Source organism: Crocodylus siamensis, chromosome 4 (assembly GCF_052110815.1).
Source record: "Crocodylus siamensis isolate JL-2025a chromosome 4, ASM5211081v1, whole genome shotgun sequence".
Classification (NCBI taxonomy): domain Eukaryota; kingdom Metazoa; phylum Chordata; order Crocodylia; family Crocodylidae; genus Crocodylus; species Crocodylus siamensis.
Genome location: NC_143398.1, coordinates 163,929,741 through 163,955,260, shown reverse-complemented (window position 1 = coordinate 163,955,260; position 25,520 = coordinate 163,929,741). Strand labels below are relative to the sequence as shown.

At 44.8% G+C, this 25,520-nt stretch overlaps 1 protein-coding gene across 1 annotated transcript in view; it reads right to left on the bottom strand.

The window, feature by feature from the left end:
- Window positions 1-810: 810 nt before the first annotated feature.
- WNT9B (Wnt family member 9B) overlaps window positions 811-25,520 on the bottom strand; it is a 44,420-nt gene continuing 19,710 nt past the window's right edge. Inside the window, exons 2-4 of the mRNA XM_090044748.1 lie at window positions 20,646-20,902; window positions 17,502-17,767; window positions 811-16,501 (exon numbers count right to left, since the gene is read on the bottom strand). Coding sequence (XP_089900874.1) covers window positions 16,025-16,501; window positions 17,502-17,767; window positions 20,646-20,902 — 1,000 coding nt within the window. The 3' untranslated portion in view covers window positions 811-16,024. The remainder of the gene's footprint in view (window positions 16,502-17,501; window positions 17,768-20,645; window positions 20,903-25,520) is intronic.

Sequence of the window (25,520 nt, the reverse complement as noted above, 5' to 3'; positions counted from 1 at the left end):
ATTTGATTCTTAAAATTCATAGTTAGTCGGGTCGGAAGGGACATGAACAGATCATCAAGTCCAACCCCCTGCCATGGCAGGAAAGTACTGGGGTCAAACGACCCCAGCAAGGTGATTGTCAAGACTTATCTTAAACACCCGCAAGGTAGGAGCCAGCACCACCTCACTTGGAAGTTGGTTCCAGACCCTAGCCGCCCTGACTGTGAAGTAGCGCCTCCTGATGTCTAATCTGAATCTCCCCTCTGCCAGTTTGTGACCATTATTTCTGGTCAATACTGGCAGTGCTCGGGGGAACAGGGACTCCCCCCAATGCCTGCTGATCCCCCCTGACTAGTTTGTAACAGGCCACTAGATCCCCCCTCAGCTTTCTCTTGTGGAGGCTGAACAGGGTCAGGTCCCATAGCCTCTCCTGATACGGCCTGCCCTGCTGCCCCCGATCATGCGAGTGGCCCTCATCTGGACCCTCTCCACGTTGTCCACATCCCTCCTGAAGTGCGGCGCCCAGAACTGGACGCAGTACTCCAGCTGCAGCCTGACCAGTGTCGCATAGAGGGGGAGGATCACCTCCTTAGACCTGCTCGAGATGCATCTGTGGATGCATGACAAGGTGCGGTTAGCCTTCCTGACTGCATCCTCATGCTGCCGGCCCATGTTCATCTTGGCATCAATGGTGACTCCAAGATCCTTTTCTGCCTCTGCACTGATGAGAAGGGAGCTCCCCAGCCTGTAGGTACAGTGCTGGTTCTTCCTCCCTTCTCATCCGCCCACCCCTGTAACCTGTCTAGGTCTGATTGTAACCTATTCCTTCCTTCTAACGTGCCCACATCCCCTTCACATCTTAGTGTCATCAGCAAATTTGAACAGGGTGCTTTTTACCCCCTTGTCCAAGCCACTGATGAAGATGTTGAACAGTGCGGGCCCAGGGACCGAGCCCTGGGGGACCCCACTGCCCACGTCCCTCCAGGTCGAAAATTCGATTCAGTTGAACCTGAATCTGAAGATTCAATGCTGATTCAGACACAGACACAGCTTTAAATGTTTTTTCAGCACAGCGTGCGAATGCTGTAATGCCAGGGTGCATGGAGCGTCCCACAGGAGCACTCCCCCCGCAACATGCTTGGCAGCAAACCCAGAAGTGGACCGGAAGTACTTTTGATTAATTATAATTAATCTTAAAAATTAATTCCAAATGAGATTGGAAAATGGAAATATCAACACGTCACAGAACACATTTTAAAATGTTTTGAATCAGAAATCTTGCTTTGTTCCTTATACTGACGCAAAATTAAAGCTGCAGTTTCATTTTGAAATATAGATTATAAACAAAAGTTTTCATTTGGACCTTTCCTGCATGGCTTTTTTGCCATCAGAATGAACATTTTTCCATAAAATATCTGTTTAAGTTAAATGAAAAATTTGGACTGTAAAAATATTCTGTATGAAAATTTTTTATTATCTGTTGTTCTCAGATTAAAATAAATTTAAGAGAATAAAATTAAGAATAGGGTGCATGACCCAGAGGTAAGAAAGTCCAGAATTTGGGCACCCAAGTGATTTCTGCTCTGTCTTAGAGTGACAGAACATGCCTAACTCACATCAACAGCATTGAGGTCAATACAAAGCAGTACTGAAGGCCACTTTCACAGGAGAGCACAGCTACACAGAGAAATGGTTCCTACACCCTCATTTTTCACAATAATCTAGTGGTTAGAGCACTTGCATAGGATACTAGAGACCTGGGTTCTAGTGTGAAGGGATTCAAACCCATAGGTCCTCATTTGCAGGAGGGTGCCCTAAGCACAGGTTAGTGAATAGACTTAAGCGTCTTTAAGGTACAATCCCTTTTGGTTCTATCATAAGACATGGATCACGAGACAATGGAGGCACCTAATATGCAGCCATGTATCAGGCACTTAACTCTGAAGAAGAATGGGAGTTCAAACACACACTTATAATTAGCATTTCCTATTGGCTTACTCTATGCATTTGCCCCGGCAGTATGCAGTTGCTCTATATTGCCCTGCAGAGGTGATTACTTCTCCTTGTTTATAGTATATAGGTCCTAGGCACCTAAATCTGTAGATATGAACCTGATTCTCCCACATCCTGGACAAGCTGTAATCCTTCAGCTACTTAATAAATAGTATGGGAACTAATTCCCTCTTCTCAGCCATTTCTATTGGTTGGCTCAGGCAGCTCCTCACTCCATGTGATGGCATTTGTGGATCCAAAAAAAAAAAAAAAGCTAACTCTTCCAGGATATTTGTATAGAGATCCTAGATACCCAGGTTAGGGCTGTGGATTCCAGCAGGTGGCAAGAGTGCAAATTCAAAGAGGGATTGGAGTAGGCTGGTCACATTTTTGTCACACTTTAAATGCCGTCTTTATGTGCGATTCATCACAGTGATGGCTAAACGTTTACATGTAAGTGCATTAGTGCAGATTTCTGCATTCTAAATTTTAGGTGAAATTGGTCATATGTATTGAAATACATAGGTTTTGTGCATGCTCAAAACATCAGCCATTTTAGTCCAGATATATGCCCCTAAAGTAAGCCTGAGGCAAGCTGGAATTCAGTAAGGAGACATGAGCATCTATAAGGCATGCAGTTGACCTGATTTCCTAAATGTACTTTAAGTACACCTAGCCAGGCACAGCCTTCATGAACCCACTGTTCCCAGAAGTTTGACTGGCTCCTTAGTACTCAGCCATACTGTGAGCATGCATGTAAGTGCTCTGAAGATTTCTGGTACATTTACAAGCTGTTACGGTATGCTTTCAGATGGCCAATTTGGGGTGGCAATTCCAATGAAAGCATAGGCTGTTTTTTGCTCAAGGCAACTTGGTTTAACTACCTGTGTGAGAAATAACTCTTTGTGATTTGTAAGGAGAACATTTATATCTAAAATAGTGTATGTGCCCTTACATCTCTAATATGAACATCTCCTTGAAGCAGCCTGGCTACAAGAATAGTTTCTGCAAATTAACAGTGTACAGGGAGCACCTGCAATTCATGTCTGCAGGTGTCACTAAACCTAGAGACACACTAGCATTTCAGAAGCATTTTAAACTGTATGCAAATGTACCAAGGCACAAACTGCAGCACTCATCACAAATAATGAAGTAGGTATTGCTCACACCAAGAGATGGTTTGTATAGCCTTTGAGCAATATCTATATTGCTCGTATCCACTGGCCTTTGTAAGAGAGATAACCCCCTTGTGGCCACTTTTTTTTCCCCTTGAAAAAGAGAGAGTCCATGAGAAAAAAAAACGTAATAAAATATGGGAAAGGACATGAGAATTCTTGGAAAAGTAAGAAAGCACCAGAGATGCAAAAAAAATAAATGGAGATAGCTCAGGACTGTATGCACCACAATGTGATTTTGCATAATCTTATGCCCAATTCTACTAGAAGTGAATTTATGTGGCCATGCTTATGCAAGAGTTTATGCCACTGAATCCTAACCTACTCCCAACACACAGGTCAGGTCTGAGAGAGGAACTACGTGCTTGAGATGAAAACTGACAATATCCTGTGGTATGTGTGACGTTATCTCACAGCTCTCACACGGTCTTAGACTCAACATCATGTTCTGCTCCATCTTACTCAATACTCGAATTACTGTACAACTGGGACTCCCAACTGACGGAGTGGAGCTGCTGTGGCAGGTACTGGCCCAGGCTCCCCGAGCTGCTGGTGGAGGCTGCAGTCGGGGAGCTCGGCAGGACAGGCTGCTGGTGCCACAAGGGGCTCTCCTCCAGTGACACATCACCGCGGGTGCCAGGCTGAGGTGGGGGCTCAGGCAGGCTGCCTGTGCTGCTGTACACAGCATGGCTGCAGCCTGGGTCCCAGGGCGTGAGGATCTCTGTCAGTTGCCATATAAAGGGTGTGGACTTGCAGGCACTCCCCAGCTGACGGTTATGGTTGATGATGGTGGCACCCACCAGGCCTTGACCTTTACGCAGCACTGTTGTGCCAGTCGGTCACTCCTGTGCTCCCATATCGGCCTGATAGCCCCTCATACACATGGGTGTTGGAGTGCCTGTCCCACGTGGATTGGCACTGCACCTCCACCTTGCCCCACAGTGCCACAAAATCCCCAGTCTCCTCCACGGACCAGTTGCAGCCCTGGGTGGACAATGACAAGACCATCAGGGCTCCCACACCAGCTCTTTGGGCCTCGCTGCAGCTGTCCCTGTGCTGCTGGGCCTGGGCAGCTTCTTGCAGCGCCCAGCGCAGGGGCATGGCATGGGACCGGCAACTGCACAGTGAAGCCATGCCCCACAGCACCTGTAGGCTCTGGGCAGGCTGCTGAAAGTGGGCTGCAGGCAGCTGGAGTTGGCACCGGTGGTCAGGAGCTGCTTGCAGCTGGGTCTGGGTGCTGACAGTCCTGGCAGGAGCCTGGAGCAGCCTGCAGGCCTGGATGGCATGGGCCTGGCAGCTGCACGGCACTGCAGTACCGGGAAGCAGCATTGCAGTGAGCTGCAGCACTGGGGTGCAGGCAGGCAGGCTGGTGCAGCTGGCCTGCAGCCTGCCCAGGGGGACACATGGGGCCTGAAGTGCCCTCAGGCTGCCTGCATGTGCCCCAGGGCTCAAAAGCCTGAAAGTAGTTTAAGAGCCTGAGGCTGGGGCTACCACAGAGCTGGCCCAGCCCTTAGTCAGGAGAGGCTCCCAGTCCCAGAGCCCTGGGGCTAGCCACAGGCCAGCCACCTAGTGACAGGGCTGACCGGGAGCAAATCTGTAGCTACAGTAGCTACTTACAAGTAAATTTGCTTTTTGCATTTGCAGGTAGCAAATTTACTCACAAGTAATGTCATTTACTGTGGAGTAAGCATGCACACGTGTAGACATGTGCTTACTATGCAGTAAACTACACTACTGTGCAGTAAAGTGTCTCTTGTAGACACACCCAGTGAACTCCAAAATCTGTGAGTGGCAAAAAAGGAAGCAAACAAACAAAAACAAGCACACCCATCAGGAGGCATTTTGATGTGTTATCATAACTTTCACCTTGTGTTTCTACCAAGCATGGCATTGGCTAAAGTTATTTAAAACTCTGACATCAAGAAAATAAAAATAAGACATTTTTTCACATCTAAAAATGCATGAGATTTTTATGGATCAAAGACATAAGCAGAGTGGACATTAGTGCAATCTCTCTTCAAAATGTACAGTCATACAAATATATAAGTTAAAAAACTTAAACATTAAAGTTTATAAGAGAGTTGAGATTATATACAATTTAGCAGAGACTAAATTGCCAGTATATACAATTTAGAGAAGTGTACAGCCAAGACTATAATCCAATTTAAAAACTCCATAAAGCTTATTCCTTTATGGGAGTGTAAAAGGAATATAAATAACATAAATATTTCTTTACTTGCCCTAAAAGCTGTACATTTTGAGGTAAAAAAATATTGCGTTTCCCTCAGTATTAAACTGTTGTAAAGCTATATATACATATACATACATATACACACACACACACACACACATATATATTATACACACACACACACACACAAACTTCACGTCCATCAATTCATTACACTAACAGTACCACATTCATCTCCTCCACTCGTGGCATGGACTAGAGGGCACATGGTTAGGCAGAACATGGTTAAGCTCATCACGGCTCTCATAACTTGAGAAGGCCTAAACAAGGTGCCAGATACTGGTCTAATAGAATAGAACCTGTTTTAGGTAGGAATGGTCTTTTCCATTAAATATGTGCACAGTGTCTAACACATTGAGACCCCTGACCCCTCATCAGATGTCTACGGGCTTCTACAATATGACTGTTTCTGTGAATGACCTAGTTAAGCCATGTCTTCACAAATGACTTGAATCTGAAGAACAAGGAGATGGTGCTTCAGCAGATTTAAAGAATACAGCCAGGGCAGCATCTGCATCAGATTCTTGCTGCTCCCTGGTACTGAGCTGATAACTAGGCTTGTGTTTGGGAAGGAATCACTTCATACAAACCACTTGCGCTTGGTTGAGAGCTGATCAGAAAACTTCTCTGCCAGAAGTGGGGAGTGGAGAGAAGGAAATATTGCAATTTAGGAATGTGACTGTGGAGCCTCCCATCTCTGCTCTCAATGGAGCCAAATCCCCCACCACATTTCTTCTCCCCTGATAACCAGAAAATGGGAGGGTTACAGAGTATCTTTGAAGATGCAGTCCAGTCAAGGAGCCCACTCTACAGAGGAGGAGTAGGTAACAACCATACAGTAGCAAGGGTGGGGTGAGCAGGGCAACCACCCCAGGCACCAAAGCAAAGGGGCACCAACAGCTGCTGCCCAGCTGGGGTGGGGCACAGGACAGGGCCACAAGTGGCTCATTTGGGGTGGGGCATGGGGATGGAGGAAGGGCAGCTCCTGCCACTGCATGCACTCCTGGGCAAGCATGGGGGGGGCATGTGCCCCCCAGATCTCTGCACAGGGTGAGGGTCTGAAAGCATAGAGTTTTTCAGGCATTCAGGTTTTTTGATGGAAAAAATATATCAGTCTTACGTTAACAATAGACATTTTCCTTAAAATGTTTCACTTTATCAAAACCCAGCTTTCCCGTATAAGAAGTTGCACAGAAGGCATTCAAGCAACCCTCGTGTTGTTTTTGTTACTTCTTCATTCTCAGCAAAGATCACCCAAACCTCTGGGATCAGATGGATAACAAAACATGCAGGAGGAGCCTAAGGCAGTAGAAAGGAGAGCTTCAGGCACTGAGCAGATGATGGTCATCTCTCCCCCCCTTCGCCCTCCCCCACTCTGGTTATACAAAGACATCTAGTGCCAATACTTCTAAAAAGCAGATGTCAGTATAATTGGCCCAATTTGCATCAAACATGGGCAAGAAAACTCAGCTGGCCCAAGTGGAAAATAACAGAGAGAAGCAGCAAGAAAGTTCTGCCGCCTTTTTAGCCAGCTCAGCACAGATACCGCATACCATTTGTCAAGTGCCAATTCAAAATTGTACTTAGCCATGTGTTTCACAATAAGCACATACTAAACACTATTAATGTCAAATGGGGCTCATGCATGTGCATAAGTGCTTTGTGAATGGGGGGGTCGCAGGGAAGACACCTACCACTTCAACCTGGAAGAACGTGGGCAGTAGGGTTCCTCAGGCCCACACTGTTCAACATATTCATCAGTGACTTGGATGAGGGGGTAAAAAGCACCCTGTTCAAATTTGCTGATGACACTAAGATGTGGGGGGATGTGGACATGTTAGCAGGGAGCAATAGGCTACAATTGGACCTAGACAGGTTACAAGGGTGGGCGGATGAGAATAGGATGGGATTTAACACCAACAAGTGCAAAGTGATGCACCTGGGGAGGAACAACCGGCACCATACCTACAGGTTGGTATACTCCCTTCTTGTCAGTACAGAGGTGGAAAAGGATCTTGGAGTCATCACTGACTCCAAGATGAACATGGGCCGCAGCGTGGGGATGCAGTCAGGAAGGCCAACCGCACCTTGTCATGCATCCACAGATGCATCTCAAGCAGGTCCAAGGAAGTGATACTCCTCCTCTATGTGGCACTGGTCAGGCCACAGCTGGAGGACTGTGTCCAGTTCTGGGTGCCGCACTTCAGGAGGGATGTGGACAACGTGGAGAGGGTCCAGAGGAGGGCCACTCGCATGATCAGGGGGCAGCAGGGCAGGCCGTATCAGGAGAGGCTATGGGACCTGACCCTGTTCAGCCTCCACAAGAGAAGGCTGAGGGGGGATCTAGTAGCCTGTTACAAACTAGTCAGGGGGGATCAGCAGGCATTGGGGGGAGTCCCTGTTCCCCCGAGCACTGCCAGTATTGACCAGAAATAACGGTCACAAACTGGCAGAGGGGAGATTCAGATTAGACATCAGGAGGCGCTACTTCACAGTCAGGGCGGCTAGGGTCTGGAACCAACTTCCAAGTGAGGTGGTGCTGGCTTCTACCCTGGGGGTGTTTAAGAGGAGGTTAGATGAACATCTTGCTGGGGTTGTTTGACCCCAATAATCTTTCCTGCCATGGTAGGGGGTCGGACTAGATGATCTACTCAGGTCCCTTCCAACCCTAGAAACTACGAAACTATGAAACTTCCATAGGTACATAACAGTGCTTGGGTGAAGTGCTGCTACTGCTGGTGCCTGCTACAGCCAAACATCAGTACACCCTGTATATTAGCAAGCTGGTTAAAGCAGCAAGTCCAAACTTGAGGCTGTAAGTCCTACTTCCATGCAGCAATGATGGACTGGTAAAGTTCTTAATTTGTATGGGATACAGAGCTCTGGGAAGAAAGCCTCTCCTCTCACGGCTCCCTTCATTGTCTCTTACCCACAGCTCTGGGACTTCTATCACACAGCTCCTTCTTCTCCCGAATGGCTCGTTTTGCCTTCAAATCCCTCCCCCCCGACAGGGATTACATACAACTCATCACATACAACTCAGTAGAAAGAGTCGCTTTAACTTCAGTGGGAGTGGGATCAGTCTTCAAACTCTCACATTGTAGCAATGTTTCCTACCCTTCTCTCTTCACTCCCTTTCTTGCATTACTTGAACAACTGACCAAGGTATTATTTTGCATGCCATGGGACCAGATCCTGTTAAATCAAGAAGCAAAATGTTTAGGCTTCAACAGAAGCACTGTATGTTTAGGACCAACTAACCAACCTAAGTCCCAGGGGACAAGTGGAAGAAGAAAGACTCTTCGTGTACAAAAAGGAAAACCTATATGACTAGGCATTTATCTTAACAGCCTTATGGAAACTACTGGCAAGTAGGGTTTTGGAGAAAAAAATAGAACTGAGTTAAAATTTTGCCACTCCCAGAATCAGAGATTCACAGGGCTGGAAAAAATTCTACCATCCCTGACATTTTCCAGTGAAGGAGATTCTGCAATTTCCCCAGGTAGCTTGTTGCAACACATACCTGCTCTGACATTTAGGAAGCTTTTTTGAGGCTTAACCAGAATCCCTTTTTTTTTAAGTTTAGATGAATTACCTTTTTGTCCTGACCTCAGTCACTAGGAAGAACAATTGCTTGTTATCCTCTTTATGGCAGCTTTTCAAATATTTAAAAACTTATCGTGTCACCTTTTAATTTCCTTTTATCCATAATAAGTATCAGACCACAGTTGCAAAATTGTAGCATTTATCCATCTCTGTTGCTGGATCAGTATTTCTATACCTCAGTATCCATTAATTATTGAAAACTTTTATAGAGTCATTTATTATCAATTTTCCTAATTTGTTTGTGTTTTCTGGTTTCCAGACAAACAGCCACTGGCAGAGGCTGCTGGCCAAAGCTGAAAGTGCCCAGCTGGTTTTTTTGTGCTTTTTTTTAAAACTAGAAGCCCATCTCTCCCCCAAAGGGCTTCATCAGGTTTGGAAGCAAATCAGAGATTAAATAAACCACTTAGCCATTTTTTTGTCAAAGATATTTGGATATATAGTCTTACCTAATCTCAACCAAATAACAAACTGCAAGATTAAACTGATTCTTAACTTCACTCCACTTTGCTTGAGAAAGGGATCTGAAGAGCAGACAGCACCAAAGAAAGACAGGTCAGTGTTTAAACACAGATTTTTCTCTCTGCCAAGCATACCATGATTGGATGACACAGTGTAAGACACTAGAGAGCACCAAACCAGCAGTGCAGTGAATTTAGAATGAGGAAGGATCAGTTCATTTATTTATTTTGGGGAAGGGACCATCTTTGTTACATGTTTGTATGGCATCTAGTTGAGATGGGTCTTTGTCCAAGACTAGGGACTCCCTGATACTATAGCAATACAAACAATATCCTCCACAACCTCATTTTTTCCAGGCAAGTTGCATTGTCATATTAAGGACAGAGGAGCTTGTCAAACATTCCATGTGACAGTAATGAAACTGGAGTTGAGCACAGGCCCAACTAGGATAGTGGTAGGAGGGAGGTTTGACTGCATATATGATACTGTGCAATTCCCATCAGCTACCAGAGACTTTGGGTACCACTCAGAAAACACATCTAAAATCCTGAATCCCTACCTTCCATGTATTGAGCCAGCAGCCACAGCTGTCCTCCAGTGCTAATTGAGCAGGAGTGACACTTACAACTTGAAGGTTTATATCTGATGAGATAAGTCCAAAAAGAACACAGTTCTTTTCTCAATTCCTTGCAAATAAAAGCATCTCTTTCATTACTTGTTTCCTCAGAGACCCCTGGTTATCCAGGATGGCTTATTTTTCTTTGAGACAAATTCTGTTCTCCAAAGCAGAGTAAATCCAAAATAATTCATCTCATTTAAACCCCCCCCCCAACAACTTTACATTTATATTGGAGTAACCAAATTCAAAATATGTTTTTAAGTGTGCATGGCTTCTGCTGAGGTCAAAGCACAGCTGTGTAAAGCTCATGAAAATAAGTGCCAGAACTGTCAGCTCTAGTAGTCTGATCATATCCTTACATGGCTGTACCCACCTTTCTGCTTAAGGAATCCTTTTACAAGCTTTTTGTCATTTTTTCTAAAATCTACCTTACACAAACCACCTAACTTACCTCTGAAAATCTTCCACTTGTGGAGTGGAACAGTGTGAGGTTACATCACAGTTTAAGGCAGAATGAAGATTCCAGTTGGAAGTATACATATTTTTTCACTGCCTCAGACAAAACCAGGCATGTTTCCAGCCTGGGGGTACTGCTCCATTTATCTGGGACTTTCCAAATCGGAGAAAAAAAAATTCTTGCAGCACATGCTTACTTTATCTCTGGATGCTTAGAAGGGCCAGGCTATTAGAGTAGGCTAGCTGTATCACTTGTGCCCTCCCCTCCCCACCTCATCTTCCAATAACGGACAAAGTGGAGAAGAAACACTTAATGCCTCCTTTACATCAGTCTTCACAAGAAAGATCTACTGCCAAATAACAAGACCTAGGTAATTCAGCCGAGAATAGGGGAAGTAAAATTAGGATTATTAGAAAAGACTAGATGTTAAAATCAGTAGGATTTGATTACATTCAACCTAGGGTACTTAGAATTGGCCTAAGCAACTGAAAAGTCATTGACTATTAGCTCTGAGACCTCATGGAGGCCAGGTGAGGTTCCAGAAGATTGAGAATTACAGACCTGTCAGTCTAACTGTAAAATGTGGAAAGATCCTGGATTATATTATCAATTAATTTGCAAGCACCTAGATAATAAGTAACAGTCAACATAGATGTGTCAAGAGCAAATCATGTCTATTCAACCAAATTTTCTTCTGTGACAAGATGAATGTCATTACTGATAGCAGGGGAAACAGTGGATATAAAATGCCTTGATTTAGTAGGGCTTTTGACACAGGTTTTCATGGTATCTCATCAGCAAGCTAAGGGAATACAGTTTTAAAGAAACTACTGTGAAGGTCAGTGCATAAATGCTTGGACAATCAAACTCACTGACTAGCCATCAATGGATCAATGTCAAACTGAAGACTGTGTCAAGAAGGATTTCCCAGGGGTCTATCCTGGTCCTAGTACTATTCAGTATCTTCATTAATGATTTAGAGAATGGAATTGAGTGTATCAAGTGTACACTTAATAAAAAAAGTGGATGATGTCAGTTGTATATGTTGGCAGGCACTTTAGAAGACAGGGTTAGGACTCTGATCAATTGGGAAAATGTTCTAAAATAGACAGGATGAAGTTACTTAAGGATATGGACAAGCTACTACACTTAGGAAGGAACAATTAAATGCACTAATACAAACTAGTGTAATGACTGGCTAGGCAGAAAAAGATCAATGGATTACAGGAGATCATAAGCTGAATATATATCAACAAAAGAATACTTCCAAAAAAAAATCTAATAGGATAATGGGATATATTAACAGGTGTGTTGCCTCCAAGACAAACAATCTGAATCCATCTTTCCATTTGGTACTCTCAAGGCCTCATCCAGTAAACAGTGTCTAGCTTTGGCACCACAGTTCAAGACAATTGTGGACAAACTGGAAAGAGTCCAGAGAACAGCAACAAAAGTATCAGAGGTCTAGAAAACATAGCATACAAGGAAAGGTTGGAAGAATTGGGATTATTTGAGACTATAGGTGAATTTGATAACACTCTTCAAACACAAAAAGGAAGACCCAACACATAGAGGGGTCACGTGCCCCGTCTAAGATTGGCTGCCACTGGCTGGGGAATGGGGGGTGATGGCCTGTGCCCCCCCGAGAATGTGGGGGTGCCAAAAGAAGCACCAGCAGCACTTCTGGGTTTGCTGCTGGCACTTCTAATCGGGTGCTGGGGGATCCCCTCCCGGTCGGTGCTCAGCCCATGGTGCCTTCCCCACCCCCGCCTGGATCTGGAGGCACCAGGAGGCCTATGTCAAGAGGATGGTGCTCAATTGTTCTCTGTGCAAAAAACAGGGTAAGTAGTAAGGAGGTAAGTAGTAAACCGCAGTAAGGTTAGCTATTAGGAAGGATTTTTGAACTATGAGAATTATTAAGCACTGGAACCAATTATGTAGAAAGCTTGTTGATTCTTCATCACTAGATATTTTAAGTATTTTGTATTTTGAAGAGGAGCTCAGACTAGATGAGCTACCAGGCTGTCTTCTGACCCTTTCTGTCTTATCAATTCCCTCAGCTACAGGGAACTGGAAAGGTAGAACAGCAAGTTGGTCTGCTGCACATGGATCAAGCACACAGAGACAGTATATGCTTTATCTGTGGGGTCCACCAGTATCTGTGAGAAAGCAAGAGATGCTAAGCATCAGGATCCTCAGGTGCATTTCTGACTCTGGGAAGAGATTGTGATAGCACAGCCACACATCACACCCATCCTGTTTCACTTCTCTGACAGGATTGAACACAAGTGTATCTCCCCATGTGAGCTGAGGCACCAGCCCACTTCACACTGAAAAATCAAAGCCATAACTTCTCTTGGGGCCAGCTACTCCAGCATGACACTGAGCCACACTGTGTCAGCAGGGAGTAACAGAAGCAATTTTTCTTCTGAAAAGACTTTTTTGGCAAAGCAAGGACTTGACTTTGTTACTAGAACCTTATTGTTCTGCAGAGACCATATACAAATTCTGCTATCTGATCCATCAAGCAAGTGAATGATACTTGCCTGCAACAGCCTAAGACTTTGGTTTGCAGGATGAGTTGTGAAGTGAACAGAAGCATTAGAGCAGCAGTCAGTGGCAGAGCCAGGACTAAAGCTCCTGATTGCTCAGTTCATGCACCTTCCGCAAGGCCTCAGGACATTGTGACATCATTTCCTCCTCCTGGTTTTGTTTTCCACAAAAGAATTGCATAAGAAAGATTTCGCAATTATGAAACAAACTGACTGCCTGCAGCAGGATCCAGAGATCACACTACTTACGATAAATGCGTAAGAGCTTTCAAAGCTACAGTGCCATGTTGCCCCCATCGAAGCATATGGAAATGCCATATTGATGACAGGTACTCAGGTCTGTACATGCCATCAGTGCAGGGGCAGATTGGTACCATGGCACGAGGCAGAGCAGTATATCCATTACAGGCAATTTTAACCCTTCATGGTAAGCAGCTACTATTGCTTTCTAGTTTTTACCCACTGCTTGGTACTCAGATTTGTGGGAAGCCTTAAACTCCTAAAGGATCAACACTAACATACAATTAATGGTCTACTCATTACTAATTCCTGAGGTATTTAGGGTGGTAAAAAAATTAAGACCAATTATCCCTGATTGGCTCTAACATGTCTGGCATAAGCACTTTGATAGCATTTACACTTCAAATCATCATGAGCCAGATTATGGGATGAAAGGGATAAATCCATTATGAGAGCTGTAGTTTGCCAGAAGAATCACAGTGAACTCCAACTATCAATTAATAAAGACCAAGATCCGCTTTGAGCCAGCTGACTTCAACTTTTTTTAAAAGCAGGACCCAGCCCAAACAAACAGAGTATGTGCTGAATTTACAATCTCAAAGCCAGTGAGCTGAAAGGGAACTAGTGTTTGGGTGAATATTCTACCACCTTGTTAGGACCCAGATTAGTTCAGGCTCAGGTTCTGTTCAAGGCTTGGGATTACACTCATGGCCTCACCGGCTTTTCAAGAGAATTCAGCTGCCCACAAACACTGCCCAGTTCAGATCCCAGGGTCCAGTTCAGCTTTTAGTCCATAAGCCAGGCTCATACCCCACAATGAAGATTTGCGAGAGGGAAATATCTCTAATACTGTCACCCATACATGGTGCAGGTGTAGGAGAAAGAGATAAGGGTTTTCTTGCATTTGGCAGCTTACGGTAAATTCCAGTGAGCTCATTTTACGCCTCATGTTTTACCCCAGGTTGAAGCATTTCCATCTTCCATCATGTCACAAAGCTTAAGCACTCTTTGGAAAAAGCTGTGACAGCCTCAAATGAGAGTCTGGCTCCTCACTGTTCCCCCATTCATTCAGAGGGCTAGACAACAGTCAGCAGCACCCATACTTCTCCCAAATGACTTCCTTCAGTATCCGCCAGCAAGCAGTCATGCCTGTGAGCACAGCACTGGGTAAGTGGGTTTAACCAAAAAATCAGCAACCCTGAGCATCTAGCTGGGAGCAGAGAAGTCTTCTGGCTCTTGCTAGATAGCTATTGTGAGATATGTGAATGCATTGAATCTGTATGCATGAATTTTACATTACCTTCTGTTAAATCTGCTAATGCTGATGCATATAGAGTTTTACTTCATATTTACAATATATTCTGTGCCTGCCAGTCTGGCAGCACTCTCACACTTGTGGCTGGAGTCATTTATTTGTGAATGCCTTGGACAAACATAATAGCTACTGAATTTGCAAAGCAGTCTCTGTTATATGCTGTGATACCACAGGTATAAAGGCATTGATCTAGCAACAAAAACTGCCTTTTCTTTTGTACCTTTTAAAGAAACAAATGCTAACTGAGCCACTTACCCAGGTCCACTTGTGGAAGAGGCTTCCTGCAAGAGCTTAGAAGTACTAGCAGGTTTAAACTGCACCACTGAAATACTGACAAGTGTCCTTTTCCCCCCAGATCAAGTCAATGGAAGAGGCTACGATCTTGTAGGATGTGCCCGGTGTCTTTGTTTAAGCTCTGCAGTGTTGCACCTGACCTGCCAAAGGCTAAAGTGCATGTTGAAGAAAGTACCATGCACCTAGGTAGTACCAGTTTGGAGTATATGGCCATGGCTGGCTATTTAGGAGATAAGAGATATTCAGATCAGCGTCCACAGCAGGACACAGCATGAAAGGCAGAGAACAGCCCTGCTCCAGTGTTTGCTCCTGCAGAGGTGCAGAAGACATTGGGCATACTAGTACATGATGCTTCATATTTCATATCGTCACTCAAAGGCAGAGATTGCCTGGTAGTCATTTCCATCTTGAACCTTTTAGTTTACTGCTACAGCGGGTGTGCATGCACATCCACGTTCATTACTAAAATGTGCAGACAAACTTAGAAATAATTAGCTGACTATAACTCAGAGTTTGTCTGTGAGACCCAGATGAGGGAACTCATCAGCGCATGTCTAGAATCCAGAGCAGAGAGAACCCAGCTGGTTCCCAGGAAGTAGCATATTAAAAAACCCCTTCTTTTGCCAGAGTCATTTTGTCTCTGTTCAGCAACCTTGATGTTCCTATTATATCTGCGTCCACTACCTGGTCCATTTACTGCCTTTCTTCCTTGCTACTTTTCAGTTCCAAGGCCCCTCAGCTTTTATGGTTAGCCTCCCTAATGCGTTTATATACAAAATGTAGAGAGCGGTATTCATGCAGCTCCCATGGAGAACAAGGTTTAATTTAAAAAGAGACCCTTATTGCTTCAGTATCCCTGAAGTCTTACAACTCATTTCTCCCCAGCCTCTCTGCCTTTCTTCCTCATCTCTACCTGACACAGCTTCTGATATTGCATCCCTCATAGATGGAGCTATCCAGTACACCATGTGTAAGGGATTCTCAGCATGGAGAGAGCAGGAGCTAATACCAAGTGCCTTGCAGGAAGCTGTGCCTGCCTCTGACTCATTATTGCCTTTCATTTGTATACCTGAAAACACCCGACATTATTGCTTGCAGCTATAAACAACTTCTTCCTGCATACACTGTTGACACTCCACATAGCAGCACCACTGCACCTGGCAGTGGCAAGAGAAGGTGACCATCCGACTCTGAGTATTGTAGCCACGTCCACAGCACATGCTGTCACAGTTGGCCTCCCGAGAGCATGTCCTTCCAGCAGTGCCCAGTGAGTACTTGCTGGGCCGACAGAAGCTAGGCGAGTCCTCCACATACACCAAGTCAGTCGGGCGTGGAGAAGTAGGATTTTTGGAGGAGTGGCCATGTTTCTGTGGCCCCACGAGTTCAGAGTGCCCCACAGCATCATTGGTGGCACTAAAGACCTTGACAGCATCATCATAGCGAAGCTTGAGTAGCTTGCCAGTCTCATGGAATGGGGAAAGCTGCTTCCAGCAGGTTCGCACAGCACAGGAACCTGAGACACCATGACACTTGCATGTGGTTTTGAGACCATTTTTCACAGCCTGAGGAGGAAGAGAAACTCTAGTTACCAACTGCTGGGACCAGGGGTCAGTGTATGTAACACTGCAGACTCCACCTACAGCGTATCTCAAAGTGCTTCAGTGTCATTTTTCACATTTTACATGTAGGGAAACAAAGGTACATAAAAAAGGAAAGTACTAAAGTGGCTAGAGATCTTGAGAAAATGCCTTACATTGACAAACTTTAAAAATACAAATAGATTGAGCTCTAAGAGAAGATTGTGATGTAATTTGATTGCAGTGGCCAAATATATCTATGGGAAGAAAATGGTAGGGGCTAAAGAACTCTTCAGTCTAGGAGCGAAAGGCAGAAGAACCACCCAAATCCATTTTAGACACAAATTGTAAATAGCAAAGGCTGTTTGTTACAACAGAATAACTGTTGTAACAAACTACTTCAGAAATGGTGGACTCTCTCTACCTTAAGGTCTTCTAATCACAACTAGATGTCTTCAACCAAGCAAAGGGATAACTAGGAGGAATTCAATGGCCTGAAATATGCATTTAATCTGACCTAACAATCTGATGGTTTCTACTGACCCAGAACTCTAAGGTGATTTGCATAGTGTCACCCAGTAAGTTATCAACAAAGCTATGGTAGAAGCCAAGCATCCCATTTCTAGCTATGCACTAGCATGCCTTGCTATACTCAAAAGTCAGAAGGACCCTAATGGTACATAGTCATTGCATGGGACTACGGATGGACTGAAACAGTCACATGGCACAATATGGCCACTCAGGATATGACAGAAGTAGTAGTGGGTATAGAACACAACTTGTCTCCTTTGAAAATGCAAACTCCTGCCACCAGAGCTAAAGGAGAATCTTCTACTAGTTGTCAGTGGTATAGGGCCTATGACACATAGTAAGCAGTCCTGTCTATGCAGTAAAGGGCAATGAACAATCCACTCTCATCAAGGATGGGACTGAGGATGATTCAAGATGCTTGCATCTGACCCTGCTCTGTTCTGGGCAAGCTCACCTTGATTCCCACGTTGGTGTTGTGGATGTCTACCTTGGCCCGCAGGTCTTTGCCAATCTTCTTCTGACCTAGGAAGTTTTTGAGGAATTTGGTGCTGTATTTGAGATTGTCCCCACACACCCCCCACTGCCAAGCCTTGCGGTTCTCCAGGTCCGGAGAGTCATCACAGGTACAGCGCTCCATGCGCCCAGCACTGCATGCCCTGGCCAGGGAGTGGGTAAGAGCTGCAGAGGACACTGCATAGAGGAAGGCAGTTTCCTTGAAACCTGCATAAGAGAAACATTGAGAGGCTTGGAATGGTAAAGGTAAAGGTGTTGGTGTTCACCAGCATAGCTGACTTCCCCAGCTCCAGGCATGAAAAGAAACACTGGGCCCCCTTCTAAGGGGAGAAGGGAGTATATTACTTGTATTACCTCCATCTTGGTAGTAGGTAAACTAGTGGACAGATTAATCAGTGTGTTAAACTAGTAGCAGAAGGAGAGGGTACCAGAGGGTAAATAGCACAAATATACAAACAACTCATACATATCATACTTTATGATGAACATAAAGTGCCAACGATATTAAGAAATATAAAGAGAAGAGCATCACCCAATACCCACCCACCAATATAAAAGAGAAATCAGAAATGTTAAATTTGATATAACTGGTATTACTGAAGCATGAGTGGCATGTTAAAGTCAAGGAACACACCTTATTTAGTCAAATTTGCTGAAGAACAATCAATTCAGAATTTGTTCTATGGGATATTTAAAGATTTCTCAGACTGTGACAAGAAGTCAACATTTTTCAGGGAATGGAAAAAATGTTCTTTGAAAATGTTTCATTTGTTCTTTTTTTTCCTATGGGGCAAATGGAGGTTTTTGGCATTGTTTAATATAGGGCTATGACCATATAAGCTGTTATAGTACTCCACAATCCTATTTAGTGTAGCCTACTTTACTGCTCATTAAAGCACCACATAAAAAAGCACTATTACGCTAATGCGCAGTAAAATACGCTACTGTGCATTAAGCATCACCTTAAAAAAGTGTACAATTCTTACTGTGCATTAACACAGCCTAATGTGCATTTGTTTAGTATGTCACATTGGAGGTACTAAATTTAATGCACTTTAGGAAAAGTGCCTTAATGTACATGTAGACATGCCCAAAGAGTTTAATGGAAATTGGCTAAGAAGATCTGAGCCACTGATGTTGATACTTAACAAATCCTGGGGTACAGGGGAAGTTCTGAAAAAAAAACTAGGGGGAAAAAAACTACTGTTGAGTTTCAGGAAAATGAATTTTGAATTGATCTCAGAAAAAATCATGGAAAGGCTGATACAGACCAGTCAATGAAGAATTAAAGTTTGGCGCTATACTTCATACCAATCAATATGGCTTTATGTAAAATAGGTCTCAAACACATTTTGATATCCTAAAAAAGTCACTGTGTTGGAGTAATATATTCAGGACAGCAGTAAATTATTTCAGTCATGGAATCAAATCTAGCTGCTGAATGGTAATGTCAACCATATAAGAGGTACTTTGGGACATTTGTTGGCATAGGTCCCACTTCCTTAGGAAAATATATGTTTCCATTTTTCAGCTGGGTGGTTAAGATTCTAGCACAGGAAGCGGGAGGCCCAGGCTCTAGGCCCCCCTCACCCAGGTGGGGATTGTATCCACATATCTTACTTCCCAGCAAAGGGCCCTAACCAGTAGACCATGTGCTAAACAGAATTAAGAGCACCTCCATCTTTCCTGTTAAGGCTGACTCACTGGGCAGTCAAGAAGGGAGGATATGTGGGGACACGTGTCAGGACAGAGCTTGATCCAGTATGTTAAGGAGAATCTCTTCTGTATCTTAGAGAAACAGCCCAATCTTCACAGTCCATATACAAAGCATGTGTGTGAACATGCTAGTATGACTATAAGCCACCTTTATGATCTTTTGATTCTGGGCTCCTATAGTGGTGGTTGTGACATCTGGTGAGGCTTACAGAGCCCAGGCCAGGGTCTCTGAGTACAGCAATACTGTCTGCAAACTACTTCCTCCCCAATCTGCCATGTACCACACGCACAGGCTGCCTGTGGCATGTGTGCTGTAGGTTGGCCACTCCTGAGCTTCAGCATGTCTTTGAAAACATCAGATTTTGATTTTAAAAGACCCAAAATGACAGAGAACCCATCACAATCCCAAGTTAATTGTCCAAGTGGTTAGCTGCCCTCATTATAAAATGTCACTTTATTTCTACCTTGAATCTGTCCAGCTTTAAGCCTCCAGCCATTGGTTCTCTTTCTTCCTTTATCTGCTAGATTAAGGAGCCCTTACTTCCAGAAATCTTCATGCGTTAGGTGTGTATACACTGATCGAGTCACTATTTAAGCCTGTCTTGCAAACTAAGTAGTTTTTGAGTGCCTTTAGTATGGAAAGCCTGCCTTATCAGTGAGCTCTCCAATCATTCCTATAGAGCTGGTCTCTGAACTTTTCTGAATTTTCAGCATCCTATTTGATGTGTGAACACAAGAAGAGGAGGCAGTTCTACAAAAATGCCTCATAAAGGCATTGTGAGATGAGTATCACCTCCCAACTCTTCACCCTCCTCGTAATACCAACTCAGGGGAGAAGCTTGCAGTTTCTTCAGTCTCCAGCTCAAGAAAGCAAACTGATGCTGGCTCTCTCTCATAGAAGTGCCGCCCAGATTTCAATCTGTTTCACTCTTGAAATCAGAGATCACTGCCTGAGGTGGTAGGGCTACAAACACAGTATACTCAACACATTTCATTCCAGGGAGTCTGTTTACTATGTACTTAGATAATGGGTTAGGTGCTGAACATGCTACTACATAACCTCCCTGCTTAAGGTGAAGGTTCATGGTTTTAAGCCTTAATTTAAAGGATCTTTTACTTCTAGATGGCTGGTTCAAATCCAGACTCAGTCAGGAACAGCCACAAGCAGCTACCAGAAAGTTGTTTGGTTGCCTGTGCACAAAGTCTGTTCTTGGTCCCTCTCCCAAGGATCAGGTATTCACATTGCAACAGGTAGCACCTCCCCCAGTTTCCCAGGACAGAGAGGTTCTGCAAACTAAACTCAAATGCTCAATCAGGAGCTACTACACTGAAAATTATGTTCTACTACATGCCAGGGACTGGTCTGTACCTCGCTTCAGGAGACTGGTCCGTCCTTCCAAGCTGCAGTTCCAGCGCTCATTGCGAAACTGGTACTGGCACTCCATGATGCCAAGCCGGATGGCATCTCGCAAGGTCTCTGCCAGCCCAGGCTCCCGACGGCAAAGCCTCTTCTGTTTACGGGACAGCTTGAGCAAGTCACATTGCTTAAGATGCACCTTTCCTTGGGCAGGGTTTGTTGAGGGGCCCAGCAAAGGGAAGTGGGTCAGAGCTTCCTTTCCAGTAAGGCTGACAGAGGAGAGAAGAGACAGAGGAGAGTCAAAGGAGAAAAGATCCAAAGGATGGTCTTCAGAAAGCTACTGGCTAGGGGACTTTCTGACTCTGAGGATTGCCAGTGGCATATCTAGCCACTGATGCATTAGATTTCATACCCCACCCCAGCACTAATCAAAGCAGGGTGGCCAGGACTAAAGTTGCAGAGGAAACAGAAGATGCATAACTCTAAGCACCCCTACAGTCACCAGCTGTGGAACACCGATTGCAAATTTTCCACTTAGACCTGAAAGGGGATCAGTTTATACAATCTTATGCTTGGGATTCAAGTCTTAGTTTTTTAGCATTCCCAGTATTTTCACAGTCACATGCAGATGTTTATTTGTCTACAGTTTAACAGGCCAATTCATGCACAATGATACTGCAGGCTGCTACATGTCATGATTCATGAGAATGTACTTGCTCTCTGGCATGTTAATCACATTCCTTCAGACCTACCTATGCATTAAGTTCTACAGTGTCACTGTAAGTAGCTGTGACTGACAGGACAGAGGAGACACTATACACAGCAGGGTTAGGACTACTATAGCAGGCAACAATTTTCAAGGAATACTTTTTTTCAGCAAAAAACCCCCAGCAAATCAACCTGAAACAACTTGGAAAAACCTGAAATAGAACTGAAAAAGTAGAAATATTTACCTAACTTTTAAAAACTGAAATGTTTGAATATTTCATTTCAAAAAAATGTTTTGTTTCCAAACATATTTTAAGTAAAGGTTCTTAAAATAGTTTTTTTTTAAAAACCTTAACAGAAAAAATATGTTTAAATGAAACAAAGTGTTTAGACTGACTGAAAATGAAATCTATCCACAACCCAGTTTTCTAGAATTGGGAAAATTAGGTGTTCAAATAGCTCTAGTCAGGGCTGCTCTTAGCTGGGAATACCAGGGAGAATTGCGGGGCCTCACAGAAACTGCCCCAAAGGGCAGCAAGAGTAAGTGCTCCAGAGATTCTAGCTAGATAAATGAAAATCTCACAAGAAATGTTTTTTTCCCTGAACTGTCAGCCACAAGAAGTACTCCACCCCTCATTTATCTTTAGAAAATCCCCGGGAGCTATTACCCACCCTGTAAGTTTGCATCCAGTCTATGTAGACAAAGGCCCCTGCCACACATTACATACATTATGCAATTAACTGGTTAACTGCAATAAATTTAGACTGGCCACATGTACAAAGTAATTATCACACCATAAAAATGTCTGTACAGCTCTTAAGAGCCGATCAGTTACAAAATTAGTGCTTGACAATGGGCAACAACTAGAGAGCTGGTTTCTATCCAGCTTCAATTTGACCGTGGGGCAGGACCCTAACGGAAGAATCAGTTACTGCTTCCCTCCTGCCCCATCTCCTCCAACTATGGACAGGGCCTCTGTAATATCCTTTCATGATTCCATAGACTAGACCCACTCCAGGTGACTTCCAGATGTAGTGTCAGCTGCAAGAGCAACTGCTGGGCTAGGCAGTGACTCACCCGTGGGGACACATGGAATGTGTCTGGAGCCTAGCAAGCTGCTAGGCAGCTCCGGCAGCAGAGTTAGTGTGAAACTTGTACTCCATGGAAAGATCCTATCATTTCCCCTGCCCAAGCATGTAATGTTCCTTCTCATTCATGACTTAGAGCCAGCCAGAAAGAGATGCCAGTTAACCATTAAACCAGGCTGGGAAATTGGTAAATTTCCTGTCTGTCCACTCCAAGGGGCAAGGATTTTTGTGATTCCCTTTTTTTGGACCAACTGTATAGTTGGAAGAGCTGTTGGACAAGTGACCTGAGGAAGGCCACTTGATGCCCAAAAGCTTGCCCAGCTGCCTTCCCAGGTACACAGTTGATCTAATAAAAGGTATAACAGAAAATCCGTGTCTTGTGCACTTCCTGGACCACTCCAATATATTCTTTCCCAGTGGCAGTGCTGAGAGTAAGCATTCACTAGGTTCGTGTGAAGCATCTAGTATTCGCTTCGGATTCAGCCAATTTGGGGGACAGTGGTTTGATTCGGTGATTTGAATCACTGTCCCAATTCGATCTCCCCGAATCTGATTATGAGATTCGACTGCTGCCGAATGTTCAAATCACCCAGGCCCATCCCCCACCCACTCTCCCAGCCCAGCAATAGCTGCCCTGCCCAGCCCAGCTCCTGGCAGTTTGAAAAAAAGCCCCAACTCAGCAGGTGCTACCAGGCAGGAGGGAGATCCCCGATGCCCCGCACTGCCCCATGCCATGTGGGGGGGCTCTGCCACAAGCCCCCCTGACCTCCCCCCTGTTCCCCCAGTCCCCCCCCTCCCAATGGCTGCCCTGCCCACCCCAGCTCTGGCCCGTTAAAAAAACCCAAAAAACAAGAAAACCCCTGCACTCACCATTCCTGCCCAGCAGGAGCAATCCCCGCTGCCCTGTGCCACATGGGGGGCTCCGCACAAGCTCCCTGAAGCTCTGAGACCGCTGCAGGAGTGGTGAGACCCGGGGTTTTTCTTGTTTTTTTTTCTTAAAGGGCCAAAGCTGGGGTGGACAGGAGAGCCAAAGGGGGACTGGGGGAGCGTCAGGGGTTGGGGGGCTCATGGCAGAGCCTCCCATGCAGCGTGGGGCAGTGGGGAGCAACAGGGCTTGCTCCCCACCCACCTGGCAGCACCCAGTGAGTGGGGCTTTTTTTTAAAGCACCAGGAGCTGGGGTGGATGGTGCAGCCCTGGGGAGACTGGAGGAGCTGGCGGGGGTTGGGGAGGCTGGGGGAGCAGGCAGGGGATGAGGCCTGGCAGGGGTCCCCCCCCATGGTCTCCTCTCCCCTCCCTCACCTCCACTTACCAGCTCTGAGTCCGGTCGCAACTCCCTGCTGCAGCCACCGGGGACTGTCCAAATCATCGAAGCTCTCCAAATCTTTTCTGAATCAATTCAGAGACCTTCAAATTGGCTCAGACCTTTTAATTGGTCCCCTGATTCAATTCAGATTCGGAGATTTGGCCACTGAATCAGGCTAAATCTCCCCCGAATTGAATCAGCACCCAAACCTTCACACAGTCCTAATAGGTTGTAGCCATGTTGGTCTAAAGGCAAAAGAAGTCAGAACTCTTGTGGTAGAGGCGATATCTTTTATTAGACAAACTAGATCATTACAAAAATATTTCTTTATTCGGAAGCTTTTGGGCTCATGCACCCTTCCTCAGGCAAAGGAGAATGCAAAGATTGTAAAATTTGTCCCGGGTAGAAATGAAACTTCATATTCCACAGGGGAACTGGAGGATGGGGTAAGTTCTACTGGTGGGAAGTTCATTCTATGCAAATTAGGCTTGGATAAAGGTTGGAGTAGTCTATTTATCTCAAAGGTGTCTGACAGCAAGTAGGATGCTGAATTTTGCTTCTTTCTTGTGAACTTGTTTCATATTTTACAGGAGGATTAGTGATGGAATGTTTCTCTTGGGTAAGGAAGTTATGTTGTGGTCCTTTGCCTGAGGAAGGGCACGTGATCCTGGAAGCTTGCAAATAAAGAAGTTTTTTTGCAACCATCTAGTTGGTCTAATAAAAGATATCGCCTCTACCACAAGAGTTCTTACTACAATAGAGGACACATATTTATGGTCAGAAACAGCATAAGTCAAGAAGTCACAGTTGAATATTGGATAACTAACACCATGGAAGAACAGGCATGTTCTATGGCTGAAGGGCCTGAGTGTTAAGCTTGTAATAAAAAGCTGGAAGTTTAAATCTGGGTGTGCACAAGTGATTTTCAGTCTGATTTGCCAAACCACACCTGGAGTCGCAGCTAGCAAAAGATGTGAAATGTAACAAGAAAGGTTTCTACAAGTATGTCAGTAACAAAAGGAAGATCAGGAAAACTGTGGGTCCCTTACTGAATGGAGAAGGCAACCTAGTGACAGGGATGCAGAAAAGGCTGAAGTGCTCAATGCCTTTTTCACCTCAGTCTTTACAGGCAAGGTCAGCTCCCAGATTACTGCACCGAGCAGCACAGTTTGAGGAGGAGATGAGCAGCAAATAGTGGCAAAAGACCAGGTATGGGACTATAGAAAAGCTGGACATATACATAGCGCAGGACAGGATGTACCGAAGGGTGCTGAGGGAATTGGCTGATATGATTGCAGAGCTGCTGGCCATCATCTTTGAAAACTCATGGTGATCAGGAGAGGTCCTGGATGATTGGAAAAGAACAAACATAGTGCCCATCTTTAAGAAAGAGAAAAAGGAGGATCCAGGAAACTACAGACTGGTCAGCCTCATGGAAAAATCATGGAGCAGATCCTCAAGGAATTCATTTCTAAGCACTTGGAGGAGAAGAAGGTGATTAGGAACAGTCAGCATAGATTCACTAAGGGCAAGTCATGCCTGACCAACTGGATTGCCTTCTATGACAAGATGACTGGCTCCGTGCACGCGGGGAGACCAGTGGATGTGGTATACCTTGATTTTAGCAAGGCTTTTGACAGTCCCCCACAGCATTCTCACAGGCCATCAGGAAGTACGGGCTGGATGAATGGACTGTAAGGTGGATAGAAAACTGGCTGGAGCATCAGGCTCAGTCAATAGTAATCAATGGCTCAATGTCTAGTTGGCAGCCAGTATCAAGTGGAGT